Below are 21,945 nucleotides of genomic sequence, written 5' to 3'. Positions count from 1 at the left end.
CTCCTGGGCCCCTTCTAGACACCTGCCCCCCCCCCGGATGCCTGGGCCCCCCCCGGACTCCTGGGCCCTCCCGGACTCCTGGGCCCCTTCTAGACACCTGCCCCCCCCCCGGACGCCTGGCCCCCCCGGACTCCTGGGCCCTCCCGGACTCCTGGGCCCCTTCTAGACACCTGCCCCCCCCCCCGGACGCCTGGGCCCCCCCGGACTCCTGGGCCCTCCCGGACTCCTGGGCCCCTCCAAACCCCTGGGCCACCCAGATGCCTGAACCCCCACCCCCCCCCAGATGCCTGGGCCCCCCCCCGGACGCCTGGGCCCTGCCCCTCCCCCAAACACCTGGGCCCCGCCCCTCCCCCCCCCGGACGCCTGGGCCCCTCACGCCCCCCCCCCCACCCCCCCCCGCAGGCCAAGGACAGCGACGACGAGGACGAGGTCGTCCACGTCGACCGCGACCACTTCATGGACGAGTTCTTCGAGCAGGTCGGGGCCGTGGGGGCGGGGCCTATGGGGGCGGGGCCTATGGGGGAGCTCGACCCCCCCTTGGACCTTCTATGGGTCTGTGACCTCCATCGGACCCTATAGGGGCCCAGGACCCCCCTTGGACCTTCTATGGGTCTGTGACCTCCATCGGACCCTATAGGGGCCCATGACTCCCTGTTGGACCTTCTATGGGGCTGTGACCTCCATCGGACCCTATAGGGGCCCAGGACCCCCCGTTGGACCTTCTATGGGGCTGTGACCTCCATCGGACCCTATAGGGGCCCATGACTCCCTGTTGGACCTTCTATGGGGCTGTGACCTCCATCGGACCCTATAGGGGCCCATGACTCCCTGTTGGACCTTCTATGGGGCTGTGACCTCCATCGGACCCTATAGGGGCCCAGGACTCCTGTTGGACCTTCTATGGGGCTGTGACCTCCATCGGACCCTATAGGGGCCCATGACTCCCTGTTGGACTTTCTATGGGGCTGTGACCCTCCATCGGACCCTATAGGGGCCCATGACTCCCCGTTGGACTTCTATGGGGCTGTGACCTCCATCGGACCCTATAGGGGCCCATGACTCCCTGTTGGACCTCCTATGGGCCCACGAAGCCCCCCCAGATGCCCCACGCGGGTCCCTCACCCGCCCGCGCCCCCCGACGCGTCCCGCCCCCCCCGCCCCCCATGTGACCCCTGCCCCACACGTGACCCCCGCCCCCGCGCCCCGTCCCCCCCCCCCCCAGGTGGAGGAGATCCGGGGCTGCATCGAGAAGCTCTCGGAGGACGTGGAGCAGGTGAAGAAGCAGCACAGCGCCATCCTGGCCGCCCCCAACCCCGACGAGAGTGAGTGCCCGGGGCCGGGGGGCGGGCCGGGGGGCGGGGCCCCGCCGTGCCACGCCCACCCCACCCCGCCCGTGACGTCATCCTGCCCCCTCCCCCCCCGCAGAGACCAAGCAGGAGCTGGAGGACCTCACGGCCGACATCAAGAAGACGGCCAACAAGGTGCGCTCCAAGTTGAAAGGTAAGAGGGGGGGCGGGGCCCCGGCGGCCATCTTGGCGGCCATCTTGGCGGCCATCATCTTGGCAGCCATCTTGGTCGTCATCTTGGTGGTCATCATCTTGGCAGCCGTCATCTTGGTGGCCATCTTGGTGGTCGTCTTAGTGGCCATCTTGGTGGCTATCATCTTGGCAGCCATCATCTTGGCGGCCATCTTGGTGGTCATCATCTTGGTGGCCATCTTGGCGGCCATCATCTTGGTGGCCATCTTGGTGGTCGTCTTGGTGGCCATCATCTTGGCGGCCATCTTGATGGTCATCATCTTGGTGGCATCTTGGTGGTCATCTTGGTGGCCATTATCTTGGCGGTCATCATCTTGGCAGCCATCTTGGTGGCCCTCTTGGTGGCCATCATCTTGGCAGCCATCTTGGTGGTCATCATCTTGGTGGCCATCTTGGTGGTCGTCTTGGTGGCCATCATCTTGGTGGTCATCATTTGGCAGCCATCTTGGTGGCCATCGTCTTGCTGGCCCTCTTGGTGACTATCACCTTGGCAGCCATCATCTTGGCGGCCATCTTGGTGGCCATCATCTTGGTGGCCCTCTTTGTGGCCCTCTTGGCGGCCATCATCTTGGCGGCCATCTTGGGGGTGAAGAAGGTGGGCTGCGCGCTGGGGGGGTGGCCATCTCAGGCATGTGGGCACAGTGGAGGCGGCCATCTTGGTGGGGCGACCATTGGGTTTGGGCTGGCGGCCCGTGCTGTGGGGGCGGCCATCTTGGCGGGGTGGTCTACGCGGCGGAGGTGGCCATCTTGCCTGAGGCGGCCTTCTTCGTGGGGTGGTCTTACCCGAGGCGGCCATCTTGGTGGGGCGGAGCGGTCTGCGCGGCGGAGGCGGCCATCTTGGTGGCCATCTCGGTGGGACGACGGCGGAAGGGGCTCCGGTGGGAGGCAGTGGTGGGTCTCACGCCACATCCGCGTCCGCCCCCCACCCCGCCGCCGCCGGCAGCCATCGAGCAGAGCATCGAGCAGGAGGAAGGGCTGAACCGCTCCTCGGCCGACCTGCGCATCCGAAAACGCAGGTACCCGCGCCGGGCCCGGCCCCGCCCCCGCCCCGCCCCACCTCCTTCCTCCTCCTCGGGGGGGGGGGGGCCGCCGCGCCCGACGCCGCCTCCTCCCTCTCCCGCCCCAGCACTCGACGCTGTCCCGCAAGTTCGTGGAGGTGATGACGGAGTACAACGCCACCCAGTCCAAGTACCGCGACCGCTGCAAGGACAGGATCCAGCGGCAGCTGGAGATCAGTAGGTCCCCGGTGGGTTGGGTTGGGGAGGGTCTTCGCACCCCCCCCCCCCACGGCGGCGGGCGGAGGCGAAGCCCTCTCCTCCCCGCCGCCTCCGCAGCCGGCCGGACTACCACCAATGAGGAGCTGGAGGACATGCTGGAGAGCGGGAAGCTGGCCATCTTCACCGATGACGTACGTGAGCCCCCCCCCCCACCGGGACCCCATGCGGTACCTAGAACCCCCCCCAAGTCACTGCGTCACCTGGAAGCCACCAAGTCTTGGAGAGTCACCTAGAACCAGGGAGGCACCTGAAGCCCGTTGAGGTACCTAGAACCCAATGAGACACCCCCAAGTCACTCTGTCACCTGGAAGCCACCAAGTCTCGGAGAGGCACTAGAACCCAGGGAGGTGCCTGGAGCCTGTTGAGGTACCTGGAGCCTGCTGAGTCACCTAGAACCCAGTGAGATGCTTCAACTCATGGCATCACCTAGAAACCACCAAGTCACCCAAGGCCTAGAGAGGTACCTGGAACCCAGGGCAGCACCTAGAGCCCATTGAGGTACCTAGAACCCAATGAGAAACCCCCAAGTCACCTAGAAACCCCCAAGTCACCCAAGGCCTGGAGAGGAACCTAGAACCCAGCGAGGTCCCTGGAGCCTGTTGAGGTACCTGGTGCCTGTTGGGTTGCCTAGAACCAGTGAGCTCCTTTAAATCACTTTGTCACCTGATAACCAGCAAGTCGCCTCAAACCCATTGAGGTACCTGGAGCCCATGGAACTACCTAGAACCTAGAGGGACCGAAGAGCCCCTTGGGGCCTCTGGGAGCGCTGCTGGTTGGCAGAGTGTGTGTGTGTGGGGTGGGGGCTGGTGGCCATTGGCTGCCCTTCCACGGCCCGGCCTGCGGCCGCCCCCCCACTGCCCCCCTCTCCCCTCCCGCCAGATCAAGATGGACTCGCAGATGACGAAACAGGCCCTGAACGAGATCGAGACGCGGCACAACGAGATCATCAAGCTGGAAACGAGCATCCGGGAGCTGCACGACATGTTTGTGGACATGGCGATGCTGGTAGAGAGCCAGGTACGGCGGGGACCAGCGGGGCGGAGGGGACGACTAGAGCCCGTTGGACCGTCTGGGCTGTGTTGAAGGCGTGCCGGGCTCCTTGAAAACCACCCAGCACCCCTCGAGGCAGCCAGGGCCTATTGGCTCACCTAGAACCCACTGAGCACACCTAGATGCCGCATCCAGAGCACCCTGGGTTGCCCAGACCCCACTGAGGCATCTAGAAGCCCCTAGAAATCACTGGTTCATCTAGAAGCCATTAAACTACTGGAGCCCTTTGGATCATCTAGAGCCCATTGGGAAACTTGCTGCACCTGGGCTCGATTAGAACCCATCAGATGACCCACAGCCCACTGAGGCACCTAGAGCCTGTTGTATCTTCTAAAGCCCATCAGATGACTGTTGAGCCACCTAGAGCCCGTTGCGTCACCTAGAAGCCATCAAGCGACCCACAATGCATTGAGACTCCTAGAACCCATTGCACCACCTGGAATCCATCAGGCCACCCACAATGCATTGAGATACCTAGACAACCGTTGCATCACCTAGAGCCCATTGCATCACCTAGAGCCCATCAGACCTCCCACAATACATGAGACACCTAGAACCCATCGTATCACCTGGAAACCATCAGACTACCCACAATACATCGAGACACTTCGAGCCCATTGCAACACCTAGAACCTATTGGACCACCCACACGCACTGAGATACCTAGACACCCATCACATCACCTAGAAGCCATCACACAACCCACAACACACCGAGATACCTTGAGCCCATCACATCACCTAGAACTCATCAGACCACCCACAATACATTGAGACACCTAGAACCCATTGCACCACCTGGAATCCATCAGGCCACCCAATGCAGTGAGGCACAATGTGTTGAGACACCTAGAGCCCATCGAGACATCTAGAGCCATCAAGTGACCCACAATGCACTGAGATGCTTTGAGCCCATTGCATCACCTAGAACCTGTCAGACCACCCACAATGCCCTGAGGAACCTAGACACCCATTGCATCACCTAGAACCCATCAGGCAACCCACAACTCCTTGACTCCCTCCACAACCCGTCAGACCACCCACAATGCCCTGAGGTACCTAGACACCCATTGCATCACCTAGAACCCATCAGGCGACCCACAACTGCTTGACTCCCCCCACAACCCGTCAGACCACCCACAACGCCCTGAGGAACCTAGACACCCATTGCATCACCTAGAACCCATCAGGCGACCCACAACTCCTTGACCCCTCCACAACCTGTCAGACCACTCACAATGCCCTAAGGTACCTAGACACCCATTGCATCACCTAGAACCCATCAAGCAACCCACAACTCCTTGACTCCCTCCACAACCCGTCAGACCACCCACAACGCCCGGAGGTACCTAGACACCCATTGCATCACCTAGAACCCATCAGGTGACCCACAACTCCTTGACTCCCCCCACAACCCGTCAGACCACCACAACGCCCTGAGGAACCTAGACACCCATTGCATCACCTAGAACCCATCAGGCAACCCACAACTCCTTGACCCCTCCACAACCTGTCAGACCACTCACAACGCCCTGAGGTACCTAGACACCCATTGCATCACCTAGAACCCATCAAGCAACCCACAACTCCTTGACTCCCTCCACAACCCGTCAGACCACCCACAATGCCCGGAGGTACCTAGACACCCATTGCATCACCTAGAACCCATCAAGCGACCCACAACTCCTCGACCCTCCCCACCCCGGAGCCCGTTGCACCACCGGGAGCCTGTCGGCTGGGCCGAGAGCTAGAACCATCCCCCACCCCCCCCCCCGCCCCGGGAGCCCCCCCCCCCGCCCCCCGGGGGCGATCTAGAACCGCGCGGTGACGCCGGCGGCCGGGGCGGGCTCGCAGGGCGAGATGATCGACCGCATCGAGTACAACGTGGAGCACTCGGTGGACTACGTGGAACGGGCCGTGTCGGACACCAAGAAGGCCGTCAAGTACCAGAGCAAGGCGCGGAGGGTGAGTCCCGGCGGGCAGCCCGGACGCCTGGGCCCCTCGCCGCCCGGCGCGCCCGGCCCGCCGCCTAACGCTGGTTTTTCTTCTTCTCCTCTTCCTCCACCCTGCTGCCCGGATGGCTGTTTTTATTCTTTTTTTTCCCCTTGTTTTTGCCTTTTCTCCCATCGTTTTTAACCTTTATTTGCTTCTTTTTTTCCCCTTTTCGGTCCCTTTTTGCCTTTTTTCCGCTCTTTTCTGTCTCTTTTTTGCCTTTCTTTTGCTTTTTTTGTCTTTTTTTTCCTTTTTTGTCTCTTTTTTCCCCTTTTTTGTCTTTTTTTCCTCTTTTCTGTCTCCTTTTTTGCCTTTTTCTCCCCCTTTTTTGCCTCTTTTTTCCCTTTCTTGTCTTTTTTTCTCTTTTCTGTCTCTTGCCTTTTTTTCTCTTTTCTGTCTCTTTCTTGCCTTTTTTTCTCTTTTCTGTCTCTTTCTTGCCTTTTTTTCTCTTTTCTGTCTCTTTCTTGCCTTTTTTTTTGCCTTTTTTGTCTTTTTTTTTTGGGGGGGGGAAACGTAGAAGAAAATCATGATCATCATCTGTTGCGTGGTGCTCGGGGTGGTCTTGGCCTCCTCCATCGGGGGCACGTTGGGCTTGTAGGGCCCCGGCGCGGACCCCCATCACCCCCCCACCCCGCTTCCGTAACCACCGACCCCCCCCCGACCCCCCCACCCAAAACCGCCCGGCGCCGGGACCCCCCCAGTGCAAAAAAAAAAAAAAAAAAAAAGAATAAATTTAAGGAAAATCCGAAAAAATAATAATACCCCCCCAAAAATATATATATATCTATAGAGAAAAACATGAGCCGGAGGGTCGCTCGCGCGAACGGTCGTGCCCCCCCCCCCTTCGTGCCCCCCATCTATGGGGCCACGCCGCCATCTTGCTGCCCGGATGCCTGGGCCCCTCCCGCCCGCTTCCCCTCCATCCATGCGCTGCGCTTGTGCCCCCCCCCCACCCTGGGGTCGGGTTGGGGGGGGAAACATGGGTGCCCCACGGAGGCGGTTATGGGTCGCAGGGGGACGCCTGGGGTGTGTGGGGGGCCTAGAGAGGGGGTGGGGTGGGGCTGGGGGGGGCCCAGAGGGGTGACCCGGGGGGGGACAGGTGGGTCGGGGGTTGAGCCTGGAGGAGGTTGTGGGTCGCGTTGACCCTAGAGAAGGGTCGTGGCCGGGGCTGGGTGGACCCTGGGGGGGCCGCAGGGCTGGGTCGGCCCTAGAGATGGGAGCAGGCCTTGGGGGGGGGGCTCTGGAGGGCGCCCGGGGGTTGGCCTGGGTCGGCCCTAGAGGTGGGTCAGGGCCTGGGTCGGCCCTAGAGGTGGGTCAGGGCTTGGGTCGGCCCTAGAGGCGGGTCGGGGCTTGGGCTGGCCCTAGAGGTGGGTCAGGGTGTGGGTCGGCCCTAGAGGTGGGTCTGGGCCTGGGTCGGCCCTAGAGGTGGGTCGGGGCGTGGGTCGGCCCTAGAGGTGGGTCGGGGCGTGGGCTGGCCCTAGAGGTGGGTCAGGGTGTGGGTCGGCCCTAGAGGTGGGTCAGGGCTTGTGTTGACCCTAGAGGTGGGTCAGGGTGTGGGTCGGCCCTAGAGGTGGGTCAGGGCGTGGGTCGGCCCTAGAGATGGGTCAGGGCCTGGGCCGGCCCTAGAGGTGGGTCAGGGCGTGGGTCGGCCCTAGAGGTGGGTCAGGGCTTGTGTTGACCCTAGAGGTGGGTCAGGGTGTGGGTCGGCCCTAGAGGTGGGTCAGGGCGTGAGTTGACCCTAGAGGTGGGTCGGGGTGTGGGTCGGCCCTAGAGGTGGGTCTGGGCGTGGGTCGGCCCTAGAGGTGGGTCAGGGTGTGGGTCGGCCCTAGAGGTGGGTCAGGGCTTGTGTTGACCCTAGAGGTGGGTCAGGGTGTGGGTCGGCCCTAGAGGTGGGTCAGGGCCTGGGTCGGCCCTAGAGGTGGGTCGGGGCCTGGGTCGGCCCTAGAGGTGGGTCTGGGCGTGGGTCGGCCCTAGAGGTGGGTCACAGGTTGGCTTGGGTTGACCCGGTTATGGGGCAGCTGGGTTGGGTTGACCCAACAGACCCTAGAAAGGGGCCGGGTCCATGGGGCAGCCCCATGGCGGGGGGAGGGGCGGGGGGAGGCTGTGGGTCCCGGGTCGGCTCGAGCTGGGGCGCCGTGGGGCTGGAGGGGGCCCCCTGCCCCCCCCACCCCGCTAACCCGCTAACCACCCATCTGAGCGCCCAACCAGCTAACCGGCCACCCATCTAACCAGCTAACTGGCCACCCGGCCGCCCATCTAACCAGCTAACCAACCGCTCCACCGCCCAACCAGCTAACCGGCCACCCATCTAACCAGCTAACTGGCCGCCCATCTAACCAGCTAACCAACCGCTCCACCGCCCAACCAGCTAACCGGCCACCCATCTAACCAGCTAACTGGCCGCCCATCTAACCAGCTAACCAACCGCTCCACCGCCCAACCAGCTAACCGGCCACCCATCTAACCAGCTAACTGGCCACCCGGCCGCCCATCTAACCAGCTAACCAACCGCTCCACCGCCCAACCAGCTAACCGGCCACCCATCTAACCAGCTAACTGGCCGCCCATCTAACCAGCTAACCAACCGCTCCACCGCCCAACCAGCTAACCGGCCACCCATCTAACCAGCTAACTGGCCACCCGGCCGCCCATCTGACCAGCTAACCAACCGCTCCACCGCCCAACCAGCTAACCGGCCACCCATCTAACCAGCTAACTGGCCGCCCGGCCGCCCATCTAACCAGCTAACCAACCACTCCACTGCCCAACCAGCTAACCGGCCGCCCATCTAACCAGCTAACCGCCGCCCGGCCGCCCAACCAGCTAACCGGCCGCCCATCTAACCAGCTCACAACCACCCATCCAACTAGCTAACCCATCAACCAACCAACCGCCCCGCCAACTAACCCACTTGGTTAGCCACCCTGCTAATTGGTTGGCCGCCCACCCAACCAGCTAACCAGCATCTAACCAGCTAGTCTTCCAAGCAGCTAACCAACCAATCACGTGTCCAACCAGCTGACAACCACACATGAAACCAGGTAACCACCCGTCTGACCAGCTAACGGCCAGAGGTGCCACCAGCTAACGAAGCAACCAGCCAGCTAACCACCCACCTAACCAACTAACCGCCCCTCCAGGCAGCCATCCAGCCCACCAGCTAACCTACCCACTGGCTAACCTACCCACCGGCTAACCTACCCACCGGCTAACCTACCCACCAGCTAACCTACCCACCGGCTAGCCAACCACCCATCCAAGCAGCTCTCCATCTAACCTGCTAACCAGCTGATCACCCAACTAACCAACCACCTAACCAGTTAACCACCCATGCACCTACCATCCAACCAGCTAACCAATCACCCGGCCCATTGACCACGCAGCCAGCCAACTAACCAACCCATCACCCAGCTAATCAACCAAGCTGCCACCCAACTAACCAACCCATCACCCAGTCCCCCAACTAACCGATCACCGAGTTGACCAACCGCCCCGCTAACCAACCCGTCGCCCAGCTAACCAACCAATCACTCAACTAACCAGCTAGCCACCAAAGCAGCTAACTACCCACCCGCCCACCTACCCGCCCGACACCCCACCCACCCCCCTACCCGGTGGCTCCGCCCCCCGCCAACCCAGCCAATCACCTGCTGACCCCAGGGACCCGCCCACCCACCCAACGAACCGGCTGGTCACGCCCAACCAATCACGGGCGGCTCGCCCCGCCCCCCGGCGAACCGACCGGCCAATCGTCCGCTCGACCACCCCATCGATGGCCCGATGACATCGTCGATGACCCAATCACATCGGTGGCCCAATGACGCCATCGATGGCCCAGTGACACCATCGATGATCCAATCACATCATCGATGGCCCCATGACATCATCGATGACCCAATCACATCAGTGGCCCAATGATACCATCGATGACCTATCACAGCATTGATGACCCAATGACATCATCGATGGCCCAATGACATCATCGATGGCCCAATCACACCATTGATGACCCAATGACACCATCACTGACCCAATCACACCATCAATGACTCAGTGACATCATCGATGACCCAATCACCCCATCGATGGCCCAGTGACACCATCAATGACCCAATGACATCGTCCATGACCCAACGGCACCATCGGTGACCCAATCACGTCATTGATGACCCAACGGCACCATCGATGACCCAATCACGTCATCGATGGCCCAATGACACCATCAATGACCCAATCATGCCATCGATGACCTAATCATGCCATCAATAACTCAATGAGATCATCGATGACCCAATGACATCGTCGATGACCCAATCACCCCATTGATGGCCCAACGACACCACCAATGACCCAACGACATCCTTGATGACCCAACACCACCAATGACCCAGCGACACCATCGATGACCGAACATCATCGGTGACCCAACGACATCATCGATGACCCAACCGTGCCCCCAACGACCCAACCGCCCCCCCACCGACCCAACCGCCCCAGCGACCCCCCCCACCACCCCGTGGGCCCCCCCCCCACCGCCCCCCACCCGGCCGAGGACCCCGAATCCTCCTCAGAGGTCCCGCCCCGCTCTGGGTGGGCGGGGGTGGTGGTGGGCGCCGCCGGGGGGCCGTCGGGTGGCGCGCGGTGGTGGCGGCCGTGGGGCCGGGGGGCCGCCCGCCCCGCCCCGGCCCCCCGCCCCGGCCCCCCGCCCCGGCCCCCCAGCTCTGTACCCTCCCCGCCGTGGTCTGTGATGTCTCTGCTACGAAACCCCTGGCACGAACGCAGCCGCCTCCGTCTCCTTCCTCCCGCCGGCCGGGGGCCCCCCATGGGTGGGGGGTGGTGGTGGTTGGGGGGGGGGCGGCCTGACCCACATGGGGCGCCCAGAGCTCCGGGCGGGGCCCCACAGCTCCCTACAGCCCCCTGTAGGCCCGCAAAGCCCGTAGAGACCCCCGGAGTCCATGTGGACCCCAGGAGACCCACGCAGCCCACACGGAACCCTGGAGACCCATAGAGTCCGTATGGACCCCCAGAGACCCCCACAGTCCATAGGGCCCCCTGGAGACCCACACAGCCCACACGGAACCCTGGAGACCCATAGAGTCCGTATGGACCCCCAGAGACCCCCACAGTCCATAGGGACCCCAGGAGACCCACACAGCCCACACGGAACCCTGGAGACCCATAGAGTCCGTATGGACCCCCAGAGACCCCCACAGTCCATAGGAACCCCAGGAGACCCACACAGCCCACACGGAACCCTGGAGACCCATAGAGTCCGTATGGACCCCCAGAGACCCCCAGAGTCCATAGGGACCCCAGGAGACCCACGCAGCCCACACGGAACCCTGGAGACCCATAGAGTCCGTATGGACCCCCAGAGACCCCCACAGTCCATAGGGACCCCAGGAGACCCACACAGCCCACACGGAACCCTGGAGACCCATAGAGTCCGTATGGACCCCCAGAGACCCCCACAGTCCATAGGGACCCCAGGAGACCCACACAGCCCACACGGAACCCTGGAGACCCATAGAGTCCGTATGGACCCCCAGAGACCCCCAGAGTCCATAGGGACCCCAGGAGACCCACGCAGCCCACACGGAACCCTGGAGACCCATAGAGTCCGTATGGACCCCCAGAGACCCCCAGAGTCCATAGGGCCCCCTGGAGACCCACACAGCCCACACGGAACCCTGGAGACCCATAGAGTCCGTATGGACCCCCAGAGACCCCCAGAGTCCATAGGGCCCCCTGGAGACCCACACAGCCCCCCAGAGCCCCCCAGAGCCCATATGGGCCCCCAGAGACCCACAGAGCCCACGCGGACCTCTGGAGCCCCACAGAGCCCATACAGTCCCCTATAGCCCCCGAGTCCCCTATAGGCCCAGAGAGCTCCTATGGAGCCACAGAGCTTCCCCACGCCCTACGTCCACCCGTAGCCCCACGTGTCCCCCCCCCCCCCCTTAGCGCCCCACAGCCCCCATAGGTCACAGCTGCCCCCGCAGGGTGGGGGAGGGGGGTGTCAAGGAGCAGCACGTGCGCCTGCCCGGACGCCTGGGCCCCCAACCCGGACACCTGGGCCCCCAACCCGGATGCCTGGGCCCCTTGCCCGGACTAGACCCCTACCCGGACGCCTGGGCCCCTGCCAGGATGCCTGGGCCCCCGCCAGGACGCCTGGGCCCCCCGCCCGGACGCCTGGGCCCCCAACTTGGATGCCTGGGCCCTCTGCCCGGACGCCTGGGCCCCCAACCCGGACGCCTGGGCCTCCTGCCCGGACGCCTGGGCCCTCTGCCCAGACGCCTGGGCCCCCAACCCGGATGCCTGGGCCTCCCACCCGGACGCCTGGGCCCTCTGCCTGGATGCCTGGGCCCCTGCCAGGACGCCTGGGCCCCCAACCCGGACGCCTGGGCCTCCCACCCGGACGCCTGGGCCCTCTGCCTGGATGCCTGGGCCCCCGCCAGGATGCCTGGGTCCCCCACCAGGATGCCTGGGCCCCTGCCAGGACGCCTGGGCCCCCAACCCGGACGCCTGGGCCTCCCACCCGGACGCCTGGGCCCTCTGCCTGGATGCCTGGGCCCCCGCCAGGATGCCTGGGTCCCCCACCAGGATGCCTGGGCCCCTGCCAGGACGCCTGGGCCCCCCGCCCGGACGCCTGGGCCCCCAACTTGGACGCCTGGGCCCTCTGCCCGGACGCCTGGGCCCTCTGCCTGGACGCCTGGGCCCCCCCCACCCGGACGCCTGGGCCTTCTGCCTGGACGCCTGGGCCCCCCACCCGGACGCCTGGGCCCCCCTGGTGGCAGCACGAGAGCGAGGAGCAGCACGGGGCGGGAAGGGGGCAGGGAGGGAGGAAGCTCCGTTTCCTTACAAAGTTTAATGGCGGGAGGAAGAGGAGGAGGAGGAGGAGGAGGAGGAAGGAGGGGGCGGGGCCCGGACGCCGGGGCCCCCCCCCCCCCCCGGCTAGGCCTCGGGCAGGTCGTCGGCGAGCAGCATGGGGGAGCCGAGCTGGAGGTCGCGCTGGAGGCTCTCGAGGGCGGCGGGGCTCAGGCGATGGACCTCCAGCCAGTCGGCCAGCAGCGAGGCCGAGAGCGGCGCCGAGTCGGCCTGGCTGCGGCGGGCGGCGGGCGGCGGGCGGCGGCCCCTCAGCCCGGACGCCTGGGCCCCTCCCGGGCGGCGCCCGCACGCCTGGGCCCCTCCCAGGCAGCGCCCGCACGCCTGGGCCCCTCCCAGGTACCGCCCGGACGCCTGGGCCCCTCCCGGGTACCGCCCGCACGCCTGGGCCCCTCCCGGGCCGCGCCCGCACGCCTGGGCCCCTCCTGGGTGGCGCCTGGACACCTGGGACCCTCCCGGGTACCGCCCGGATGCCTGGGCCCCTCCCAGGTACCGCCCGGACGCCTGGGCCCTTCCTGGGTGGCGCCTGGACACCTGGGCCCCTCCCGGGTGCCACCCGGACGCCTGGGCCCCTCCCGGGTGCCACCCGGACACCTGGGCCCCTCCTGGGTGGCGCCTGGACACCTGGGCCCCTCCCGGGTGCCACCCGGACACCTGGGACCCTCCCGGGTACCGCCCGGACGCCTGGGCCCCTCCCGGGCGGCGCCTGGACACCTGGGCCCCTCCCGGGTACCGCCCGGATGCCTGGGCCCCTCCTGGGTGGCGCCTGGACACCTGGGCCCCTCCCGGGTGCCACCCGGACGCCTGGGCCCCTCCCGGGTACCACCCGGACGCCTGGGCTCCTCCCGGGTACCGCCCGCGCACCTGGGCCCCTCTTGGGTAGCACCCGGACGCCTGGGCCCCTCCCGGGTACCACCCGGACGCCTGGGCCCCTCCCGGGTGGCGCCTGGACGCCTGGGCCCCTCCCGGGTGGTGCCCGCACGCCTGGGCCCCTCCTGGGCCATGCCCGGATGCCTGGGCCCCTCTTGGGCAGCACCCGGACGCCTGGGCCCCTCCTGGGTGGCGCCTGGATGCCTGGGCCCCTCCTGGGCCATGCCCGGATGCCTGGGCCCCTCCCAGGCCGCGCCTGCATGCCTGGGCCCCTCTTGGGCAGCACCCGGACGCCTGGGCCCCTCCCCGGCCGCACCCGCGCACCTGGGCCCCTCTTGGGTAGCACCCGGACGCCTGGGCCCCTCCCGGGTCCCACCCGGATGCCTGGGACCCTCCTGAGCCACACCCGCGCGCCTGGGCCCCTCCCGGGTGCCACCCGGACGCCTGGGCCCCTCCCGGGTCCCACCCGGACGCCTGGGCCCTGAGGAATGGGGAGAACCCGGACGCCTGGGCCCCGCCCCGCAGAACACCCGGACACCTGGGCCCTTGGGGAGCAGGGAGAACCCGGACGCCTGGGCCCCTCTTGGGCAGTGTCCAGACGCCTGGGCCCCTGGGAATGGGGAGAACCCGGACGCCTGGGCCCCCTGGACAGGACGGGACGCCCTCATCCCTCCCCCCCCCCACACCTCCTCCCGGACGCCTGGGCCCCCTCCCTCACCTGTCCTTGCCGTCGGCCACCATGTCGAGCGACTGGCTGAGAAACTCCTCGAGGTCGAAGCCGACGCCGTAGCCGGCGCCGCTGCCCTTGGGGGTCCCGGAGAAGGCGGGGGGCAGCGGGTCCTCCACCTGCGGGGGCAGCGGCGGGGCCGTCACGGCGGGGCCGCCCCCCGGGGCCGCCCGCCCGCCCCCCGGCACCCCCCACCCGCCCGCCGCCCCCCGGCGCCTCACCTGCGACTTGGAGAGCTGCTGGGTGACGGTGGCCACGTCGGGGGGCGGCTCGGGCCAGCGCTCGGGGGCCCAGGCGGTGGCCACGGTGGCGGCCGCCGCGGCGCGGGCCGCGGTGGTGGCTACGGCGCTGCCCATGATGGTGGCCACGGTGGTGGCCACGGTGGCGTCCATGGTGGGGCACACGGTGGTGGCTACGGCGCTGCCCATGATGGTGGCCATGGTGGTGGCCATGGTGGGGCACACGGTGGTGGCTACGGCGCTGCCCATGATGGTGGCCATGGTGGTGGCCATGGTGGTGGCCATGGTGGTGGCCATGGTGGGGCACACGGTGGTGGCTACGGCGCTGCCCATGATGGTGGCCATGGTGGTGGCCATGGTGGTGGCCATGGTGGGGCACACGGTGGTGGCTACGGTGCTGCCCATGATGGTGGCCATGGTGGTGGCCGCGGCGGTGGCCATGGTGGTGTCCATGACGGTGGCCGCGGCGGTGGCCATGGCGGTGTCCATGACGGTGGCCGCGGCGGTGGCCCTGGTGTCCATAGCGGTGCCCATGGCGGCGCCCATGGTGGTGGTGGCCGCGGTGGTGGCCATGGTGGTGCCCATGGTGGTGGCCGCGGCGGTGGTGGCCGCGGTGGTGGCCGCGGGCGGCCGGGCGCCGTCCAGCATCTTGGTCCAGCGCTCGAGGAGGTGGCGGTCGTCGTCGGTGAGGGCCAGGCCCCGGAGCCCCTCACCCCGGCCTCGGGGCTCGCGCCGCTCCCGCTCCTTCTGCTTCTTCTCCCGCTCCTTGGCCCGTTCCTGGCGCCGCTTCGCTTCTCCTCCCGCTCCCGCTGCCGCTCCGCCGCCGTCACCGGCTTCCGGCCCTCCGCCGCCTCCGGCGCCGCCGGCCCCGCCGCCTCTGCCGGGCGCGCCCGCGTCACCGCCCGGGGCCCAGGCGTCCGGGGCCACCACCCCGGGACACCCGCGACCACCGCCCGGGGCCCAGGCGTCCGGGGCCACCACCCCGGGACACCCGCGTCACCGCCCGGGGCCCAGGCGTCTGGGGCCACCACCTGAAGACCTCCTTGAAGCCCATCAAGGGGCCCACAAGTCCGGGGATGGAGCCTGGAGATGCCCATGGCCACTACCCGGGGCCCAGGAGTCCGGGGCCACCACCCCGAGCCACCTGTGACCCACCGCCTGGGGCCCAGGAGTCCGGGGCCACCACTTGAAGACCTCCTTGAAGCCCATCAAGAGGCCCACCAGTCCAGGGATGGAGCCTGGAGATGCCCATGGCCACCGCCCGGGGCCCAGGCATCCGGGGCCACCACCCCGAGCCACCTGTGACCACCGCCTGGGGCCCAGGAGTCCGGGGCCACCACTTGAAGACCTCCTTGAAGCCCATCAAGAGGCCCACCAGTCCGGCGATGGAGCCTGGAGATGCCCACGGCCTCCACCTGGAGCCCAGGAGTCCGGGGCCACCACCCGAAGACCTCCTGGAAGCCCATCAAGAGGCCCAGGGCCACCACCCCGAGCCCCCCGCGACCACCGCCCAGGGCCCCGGCGTCACCTTTGCTCTTGTTCCTCATGGCCGACTTGAGCAGGGCGGCCTTGAGGGCGGCCTTGGTGTCGTCGGAGATGGCGCCGTCGCGCTTGGGGGCCGGCGGGGCCCCCGGCTCGGCCTTGACGCGCGGCGAGTCCATGGGGCAGTCGGGAGCGGGGCCGGGGCTGGGCATGTCCACGTCGGCGCAGGGCCAGGCCACGGCGTTGGCGGGGGCCATGGGGACGTCGGCCACGGGGACGCCGGCGCCGGCCATGGGCGCGTTGGCCATGGCGCCGTTGGCCTTGCCCATGCCCATGGCGGCGTTGGCCATGGCGGCCTTGGCCATGGAGGTGCCCGCCAGCCCCCTGGCGGCGTTGGCCAAGGCACCGTTGGCTAAGGCGGGGTTGGCCATGGCGGCGTTGGCCATGCCCACGTTGGCGTTGGCCAAGGCGGCGGTGGCCACGGCGGCGCCGGCGGTGCTCACGCCGATGGCGGCGTTGACCGCGGCGCCGTCGAGGTTCACCCTGGAGCCGTTGACCGCGCTGCCGTCGGCGTTCACGCCGGCACCGTCGAGGCTGACCATGGCGCCGTCAACGTTGACCGCGCCGCCGTCGAGGTTGAGTCTGGAGCCGTCGACGTTGACCCTGGAGCCATCAAGGTTGGCCATGGTGCCGTCAAGGCTGACTCTGGAACCGCCAAGGTCGGCCATGGAGCCATTGAGGTTGAGCCTAGACCCATCGAGGTTGACCATGGCGTCATCGATGTTGACCCTGGAGCCATCGAGGTTGGCCATGGAGCCATCAAGGTTGGCCATGGAACCATTGAGGTTGGCCATGGGGCCACCAAGGTTGGTCATGGAGCCATCGAGGTTGGCCATGGAGCCACCCAGGTTGGCCATGGGCCATCAAGGTTGGCCATGGAACCATCGAGGTTGGCCATGGAGGCATCGAGGTTGGCCATGGGGCCACCGAGGTTGGCCATGGGGCCACCGAGGTCGGTCATAGAGCCATCGAGGTTGGCCACGGGGCCGCCGAGGCCACCGGCGGGGCCGCCGCCGGCGGGGGCGAAGGCGATGTGCCGGCGGATGCCGTCGCGGCGGGCGTGGAAGTCGGCGATCTCGGCCACGATGGCCGCCTTGATCTCCTCCTTGGTGAGGGCGCGGCGGTCGAAGGCGAAGTCGAAGGCGGGCACGCACTCGGGCTCGTCCTCGGGGTCGTGGTACTTGGCCAGGAAGGGGTGGCGCAGGGCCTCGGCCACGCCCAGGCGCTCGCGCGGGTCGAAGCGCAGCATGCGGCCCAGCAGCGCCAGGGCGGCCGGCTCGGCGCCGCCGAAGAGGCTCTCCCAGGGCACGGCGGGCCGCGGCGGCAGGCTCTGCACGTAGGCCCGCACCCGCTCGGCCCCGATGGCCGCCATGACGCCCGCCGGCGGCGTGCCCAGCACCGCCATGATGAGCTGCAAGCTGGTGCACGTAGTTGCGCCCGGGGAAGAGCTGCCGGCGGCCCAGCATCTCGGCGAAGATGCACCCCACCGACCACATGTCGATGGCGCGGGTGTAGCGGTGCAGCGAGAGCAGCAGCTCGGGCGCCCGGTACCAGCGCGTGGCCACGTACTCGGTGAGGAAGGCCTTGGCGTGGCGCGGGTCGGCGCCCAGGCCCCGCGCCATGCCGAAGTCGCCGATCTTCAGCTCGCAGTTCTCGTTGACCAGCAGGTTGCTGGGCTTGAGGTCGCGGTGGAGCACGTTGGCCGAGTGGATGTACTTGAGGCCGCGCAGGAGCTGGTAGAGGAAGTAGCGGACGTGCTCGAGCGTCAGCGGCTGCGGCGAGTGGATGATCTGGTGCAGGTCGCTCTCCATCAGGTCCAGCACCACGTAGCTGCCGCCGGGACGAGGCCGTGGCGGGAGGACGGCGGGCGACCCCCCAACAAGCCCCGCCCCCCCACCCCCCCCCCACACACACAAAAAGGGGGGGGGGGGCCCCCGTCGCCCGACCGGGGTCCCGTCGGGGGCACCCAAGCGTCCGGGAGACCCTTCTGCACCCCACAAGGCACCCGGGTCTCTAGAGGACCTCGATCCACCCCGTGATCCCACCACGGACCCAGGTGTCCAGGAGAACCTCGATCCACCCGTGATCCCACCACGGACCCAGGCGTCCAGGAGAACCTCAACCCGCCCCGTGATCCCACCACGGACCCAGGTGTCCAGGAGAACCTCAACCCACCCCGTGATCCCACCACGGACACAGGTGTCCAGGAGAACCTCGATCCACCCCGTGATCCACCACGGACCCAGGCGTCCAGGAGAACCTCAACCCGCCCCGTGATCCCACCACGGACCCAGGCGTCCAGGAGAACCTCGATCCGCCCCGTGATCCCACCACGGACCCAGGCGTCCAGGAGAACCTCGATCCACCCCGTGATCCCACCAGGGACCCAGGTGTCCAGGAGAACCTCAACCCGCCCCATGATCCCACCAGGGACCCAGGTGTCCAGGAGAACCTCAACCCGCCCCGTGATCCCACCAGGGACCCAGGCGTCCAGGAGAACCTCAACCCGCCCCGTGATCCCACCAGGGACCCAGGCGTCCAGGAGAACCTCAACCCACCCCGTGATCCCACACGACCCAGGCGTCCAGGAGAACCTCAACCCGCCCCGTGATCCCACCACGGACCCAGGTGTCCAGGAGAACCTCAACTCACCCCGTGATCCCACCACAGACCCAGGCGTCCAGGAGAACCTCAACCCGCCCCGTGATCCCACCAGGGACCCAGGCGTCCAGGAGAACCTCAACCCGCCCCGTGATCCACCACGGACCCAGGCGTCCGGACCCCCTTGCTCTACCCCGCCAGGGACCCAGGCGTCCGGGGGACCCCTCCCCGCCCTCCCGCCGGGCGCGACGGGGGGCCCCGGCGTCCGGGCACGCACACGGAGCGGAACTCGCCGTAGGGCACGGTGGGCTTCAGGATGTCCTTGATGCCGATGATGTTGTCGTGCTTGAAGTGCTTGAGGATCTTCAGCTCGCGCAGCGTCCGCTTGGCGTTGGTCACCACGTCGAAGGCGTTCGGGATCTTCTTGATGGCCACCTGCTGGCCTGCGCCCGCGGGGGGGGGGGGGGCGGGGGAGGGGCCCAGGCGTCCGGGGCTCGTCACCCGGCCCGCGGCTCTCCGCCCGCTCGCGGCGGGGCCCAGGCGTCCGGGGCTCGTCACCCACCCCGGTGACTCCCGGTCAGTCTGGGCCTCGGGTCTCCGGGTCTCTCCTCCCAACTCGGTGAGGGGCCCAGGCGTCCGGGACCCTCCCCGACATGGGGCCCAGGCATCCGGGACCCCCCAACACGGGGCCCAGGCGTTCGGGACCCCCTCAACACGGGGCCCAGGCGTCCGGGACCCTCCCCAACATGGGGCCCAGGCGTTCGGGACCCACCCCAACATGGGGACCAGGCGTCCAGGACCCCCCAACAAGGGGCCCAGGTGTCCGGCACCCCCTCAACACGGGGCCCAGGCGTCCGGGACCCACCAACACAGAGCCCAGGCATCCGGGACCCACCCCAACAAGGGGCCCAGGTGTCCGTGACCCCCCAACAAGGGGCTCAGGCGTCCGGGACCCACCTCACCAAGGGGTCCAGGCATCCGGGACTCCTCCATCGCGGGGCCCAGGCGTCCGGGACCCCCTCAACACGGGGCCCAGGTGTCCGGGACCCCCTCAATACAGAGCCCAGGAGTCCGGGACCCACCCTGACACGGGGCCCAGGCGTCTGAGACCCCCCAACGCAGGGCCCAGGCGTCCGGGACACCTCCCCCCACCCCCCCCCCCCCGCATCGCGGGGCCCAGGCGTCCGGGCGGCTCACCGGTGTCGCGGCGGCGGGCGGAGCTGACGACGCCGTAGGCGCCGGTGCCGATGGTCTCGATGATCTCGTACTCGTCGCCCACGTCGAAGGTGACGTCGAGCGCTCGGGCCTTGAGCAGCGCCAGGGGCCCCCCGGCCCCCCCCGGCGCCGCCCGGCGCTCCCCGCCCTCCGCCATGCCCGCCCTCGGGGGGCCCAGGCGTCCGGGGGGCCCAGGCGTCCGGGGCGGCTCAGCTGGCTGCGGAGGCTTCACGTGTACAGAAAGGGCCCAGGCGTCCGGGGTGGGGGTGGGGGGGGGCTCAGGCGTCCACGAAGGGCCCAGGCGTCCGGGGGGCCCAGGCGTCCGGGACCGCTCAGCTGGCTGCGGAGGCTTCACGTGTACAGAAAGGGCCCAGGCGTCTGGGGTGGGGGGGGCTCAGGCGTCCACGAAGGGCCCAGGCGTCCGGGGCGGCTCAGGTGTCTGGAGACGGTTCAGGCGTCCAGGAGGGGCCCAGGCGTCCGGGATGGGCCCAGGCGTCCAGGGAAGGCTCAGATATCCAAGAGGGATCCAGGTGTCCGAGAGAGGCTCAGGCGTCCAGGAAGGGCCCAGGCGTCCGGGGAGGGGCCCAGGCGTCCGAGGGACCCAGGTGCCTGGCAGGGAGTCGGGAGCCTGCGACGGGGCCCAGGTGTCCGGGGAAAGGGCCCAGGCGTCCGGGCTCCCCTCTTGGGTCCATATCTCAGGCTACGGCTGCGTCAGGGACCCAGGCGTCCGGGAGGGGCCCAGGCGTCTGGGAACGGGGCCCAGGAGTCCGGGAGGGGCCCAGGAGTCCGGGAGGGGCCCAGGAGTCCGGGATGGGCCCAGGAGTCCGGGAGGGGCCCAGGAGTTTGGGAGGGGCCCAGGCGTCCGGGAGGGGCCCAGGCGTCCGGGAACGGGGCCCAGGAGTCCGGGAGGGACCCAGGCGTCCGGGAGGGGCCCAGGCGTCCGGGAACGGGGCCCAGCAGTTTGGGAGGGACCCAGGCGTCCGGGAGGGGCCCAGGCATCCGGGAGGGGCCCAGGCGTCCGGGAACGGGGCCCAGGAGTCCGGGAGGGGCCCAGGAGTCCGGGCGGGGCCCAGGCGTCCGGGATGGGCCCAGGCGACCGGGAGGAGGGGCCCAGGCGTCCGGGGCGGGACCGCCGTCACCATGGCGACCGCTTCTCCCCCCCCCCCCCGAGAAGCGCACGCGCGGGGGGGGGGGGGGGGGGGCGGTTGCCATGGAAACCGAGCGGGGGGGGGGCGGTTGTTCCCGGTTGCCATGGAGACCCGAGCGGGGGGGGGGGGGGGGCGGTTGTTCCCGGTTGCCATGGAGACTCGGGGGGGTGCGGGGGGGCCGCGCTCACCTCCCGCCGCCGCCGCTCCCGCCGCCGCCGCCGCCCGGAAGCGGCCGCGCGGGGGCCCCGCCCCCTCGGCGCCGCCGGCCAATCGGCGCCCGCCCTCCCGCGGGCGCGGCGGGGGCGGGGCTTCCGCCGGGAGGGGGCGGGGCCTCGCTGACGGGACCCTGGGGGGGATCCGGGCAGAGGAGCGCGGGGGGGGGGGGGGGGTGTTTGGCCGTTACAGGAAGTGACGTCACAAGGGCCGGCGGCGGGTTCCCCCCCCCCCCCCGGTGCCACTTCCTCCCGCCCGGCGCCGCTCTGGGCAGCCGACGGCGCCGTCTCGCTGCTCCGGGAGGTCTGGAGGGGGGAGCCGGAGACCCGGGACGCCTGGGCCCCTCCCCGGACGCCTGGGCCCCTCCCGGACGCCTGGGCCCCCCCGGACGCCTGGGCCCCTCCCCGGACGCCTGGGCCCCTCCTGGACGCCTGGGCCCCCCCCGGACGCCTGGGCCCCTCCCGGACGCCTGGGCCCCTCCCCGGACGCCTGGGCCCCTCCCGGACGCCTGGGCCCCTCCCCGGACGCCTGGGCCCCCCCGGACGCCTGGGCCCCTCCCGGACGCCTGGGCCCCTCCTGGACGCCTGGGCCCCACCCCCCTGATGACGGCGGTGGGCGTGGCCATAGAGGGGGCGGAGACAGAGCGTCC

At 68.4% G+C, this 21,945-nt stretch overlaps 2 protein-coding genes across 2 annotated transcripts; one reads left to right on the top strand and one right to left on the bottom strand.

Annotated features, from left to right (window-relative positions):
• The first annotated feature begins 405 nt into the window (after window positions 1–405).
• Window positions 406–6,454, top strand: STX1B (syntaxin 1B). The gene is made up of 9 exons (XM_062600940.1): window positions 406–477; window positions 1,223–1,322; window positions 1,426–1,500; window positions 2,482–2,548; window positions 2,658–2,773; window positions 2,873–2,946; window positions 3,695–3,832; window positions 5,719–5,829; window positions 6,374–6,454. The coding sequence occupies exons 1-9, from the start codon at window positions 457–459 to the stop codon at window positions 6,452–6,454; spliced, it is 783 nt and encodes a 260-aa protein (XP_062456924.1). The 5' UTR covers window positions 406–456.
• A 6,255-nt stretch (window positions 6,455–12,709) lies between these two features.
• MAPK7 (mitogen-activated protein kinase 7) lies at window positions 12,710–20,852 on the bottom strand. Its single transcript, XM_062600941.1, is given in 10 exon segments — window positions 12,710–12,958; window positions 14,330–14,457; window positions 14,560–15,365; window positions 15,368–15,454; window positions 16,106–16,263; window positions 16,524–16,557; window positions 17,047–17,536; window positions 17,538–17,949; window positions 18,998–19,163; window positions 19,918–20,852. Coding segments are annotated over 10 exon segments (2,604 nt in total). The 5' UTR covers window positions 20,093–20,852; the 3' UTR covers window positions 12,710–12,810.
• Between the last annotated feature and the right edge of the window lie 1,093 nt (window positions 20,853–21,945).

Source organism: Rhea pennata, unplaced genomic scaffold, assembly GCF_028389875.1.
Source record: "Rhea pennata isolate bPtePen1 unplaced genomic scaffold, bPtePen1.pri scaffold_165, whole genome shotgun sequence".
NCBI lineage: Eukaryota > Metazoa > Chordata > Aves > Rheiformes > Rheidae > Rhea > Rhea pennata.
The sequence above is the reverse complement of the archived record's forward strand: the minus strand, read 5'-3'. Positions and strand labels throughout refer to the sequence as shown.

Bases quoted from the DNA above. Each gene is read 5' to 3' on its own strand.
- STX1B (XM_062600940.1), top strand. From the start codon at position 457: ATGGACGAGTTCTTCGAGCAG. The intron at 3,833-5,718 runs GTACGGCGGGGA...GCGGGCTCGCAG, and splicing joins CGATGCTGGTAGAGAGCCAG to GGCGAGATGATCGACCGCAT. The intron at 5,830-6,373 runs GTGAGTCCCGGC...GGGGAAACGTAG, and splicing joins ACCAGAGCAAGGCGCGGAGG to AAGAAAATCATGATCATCAT.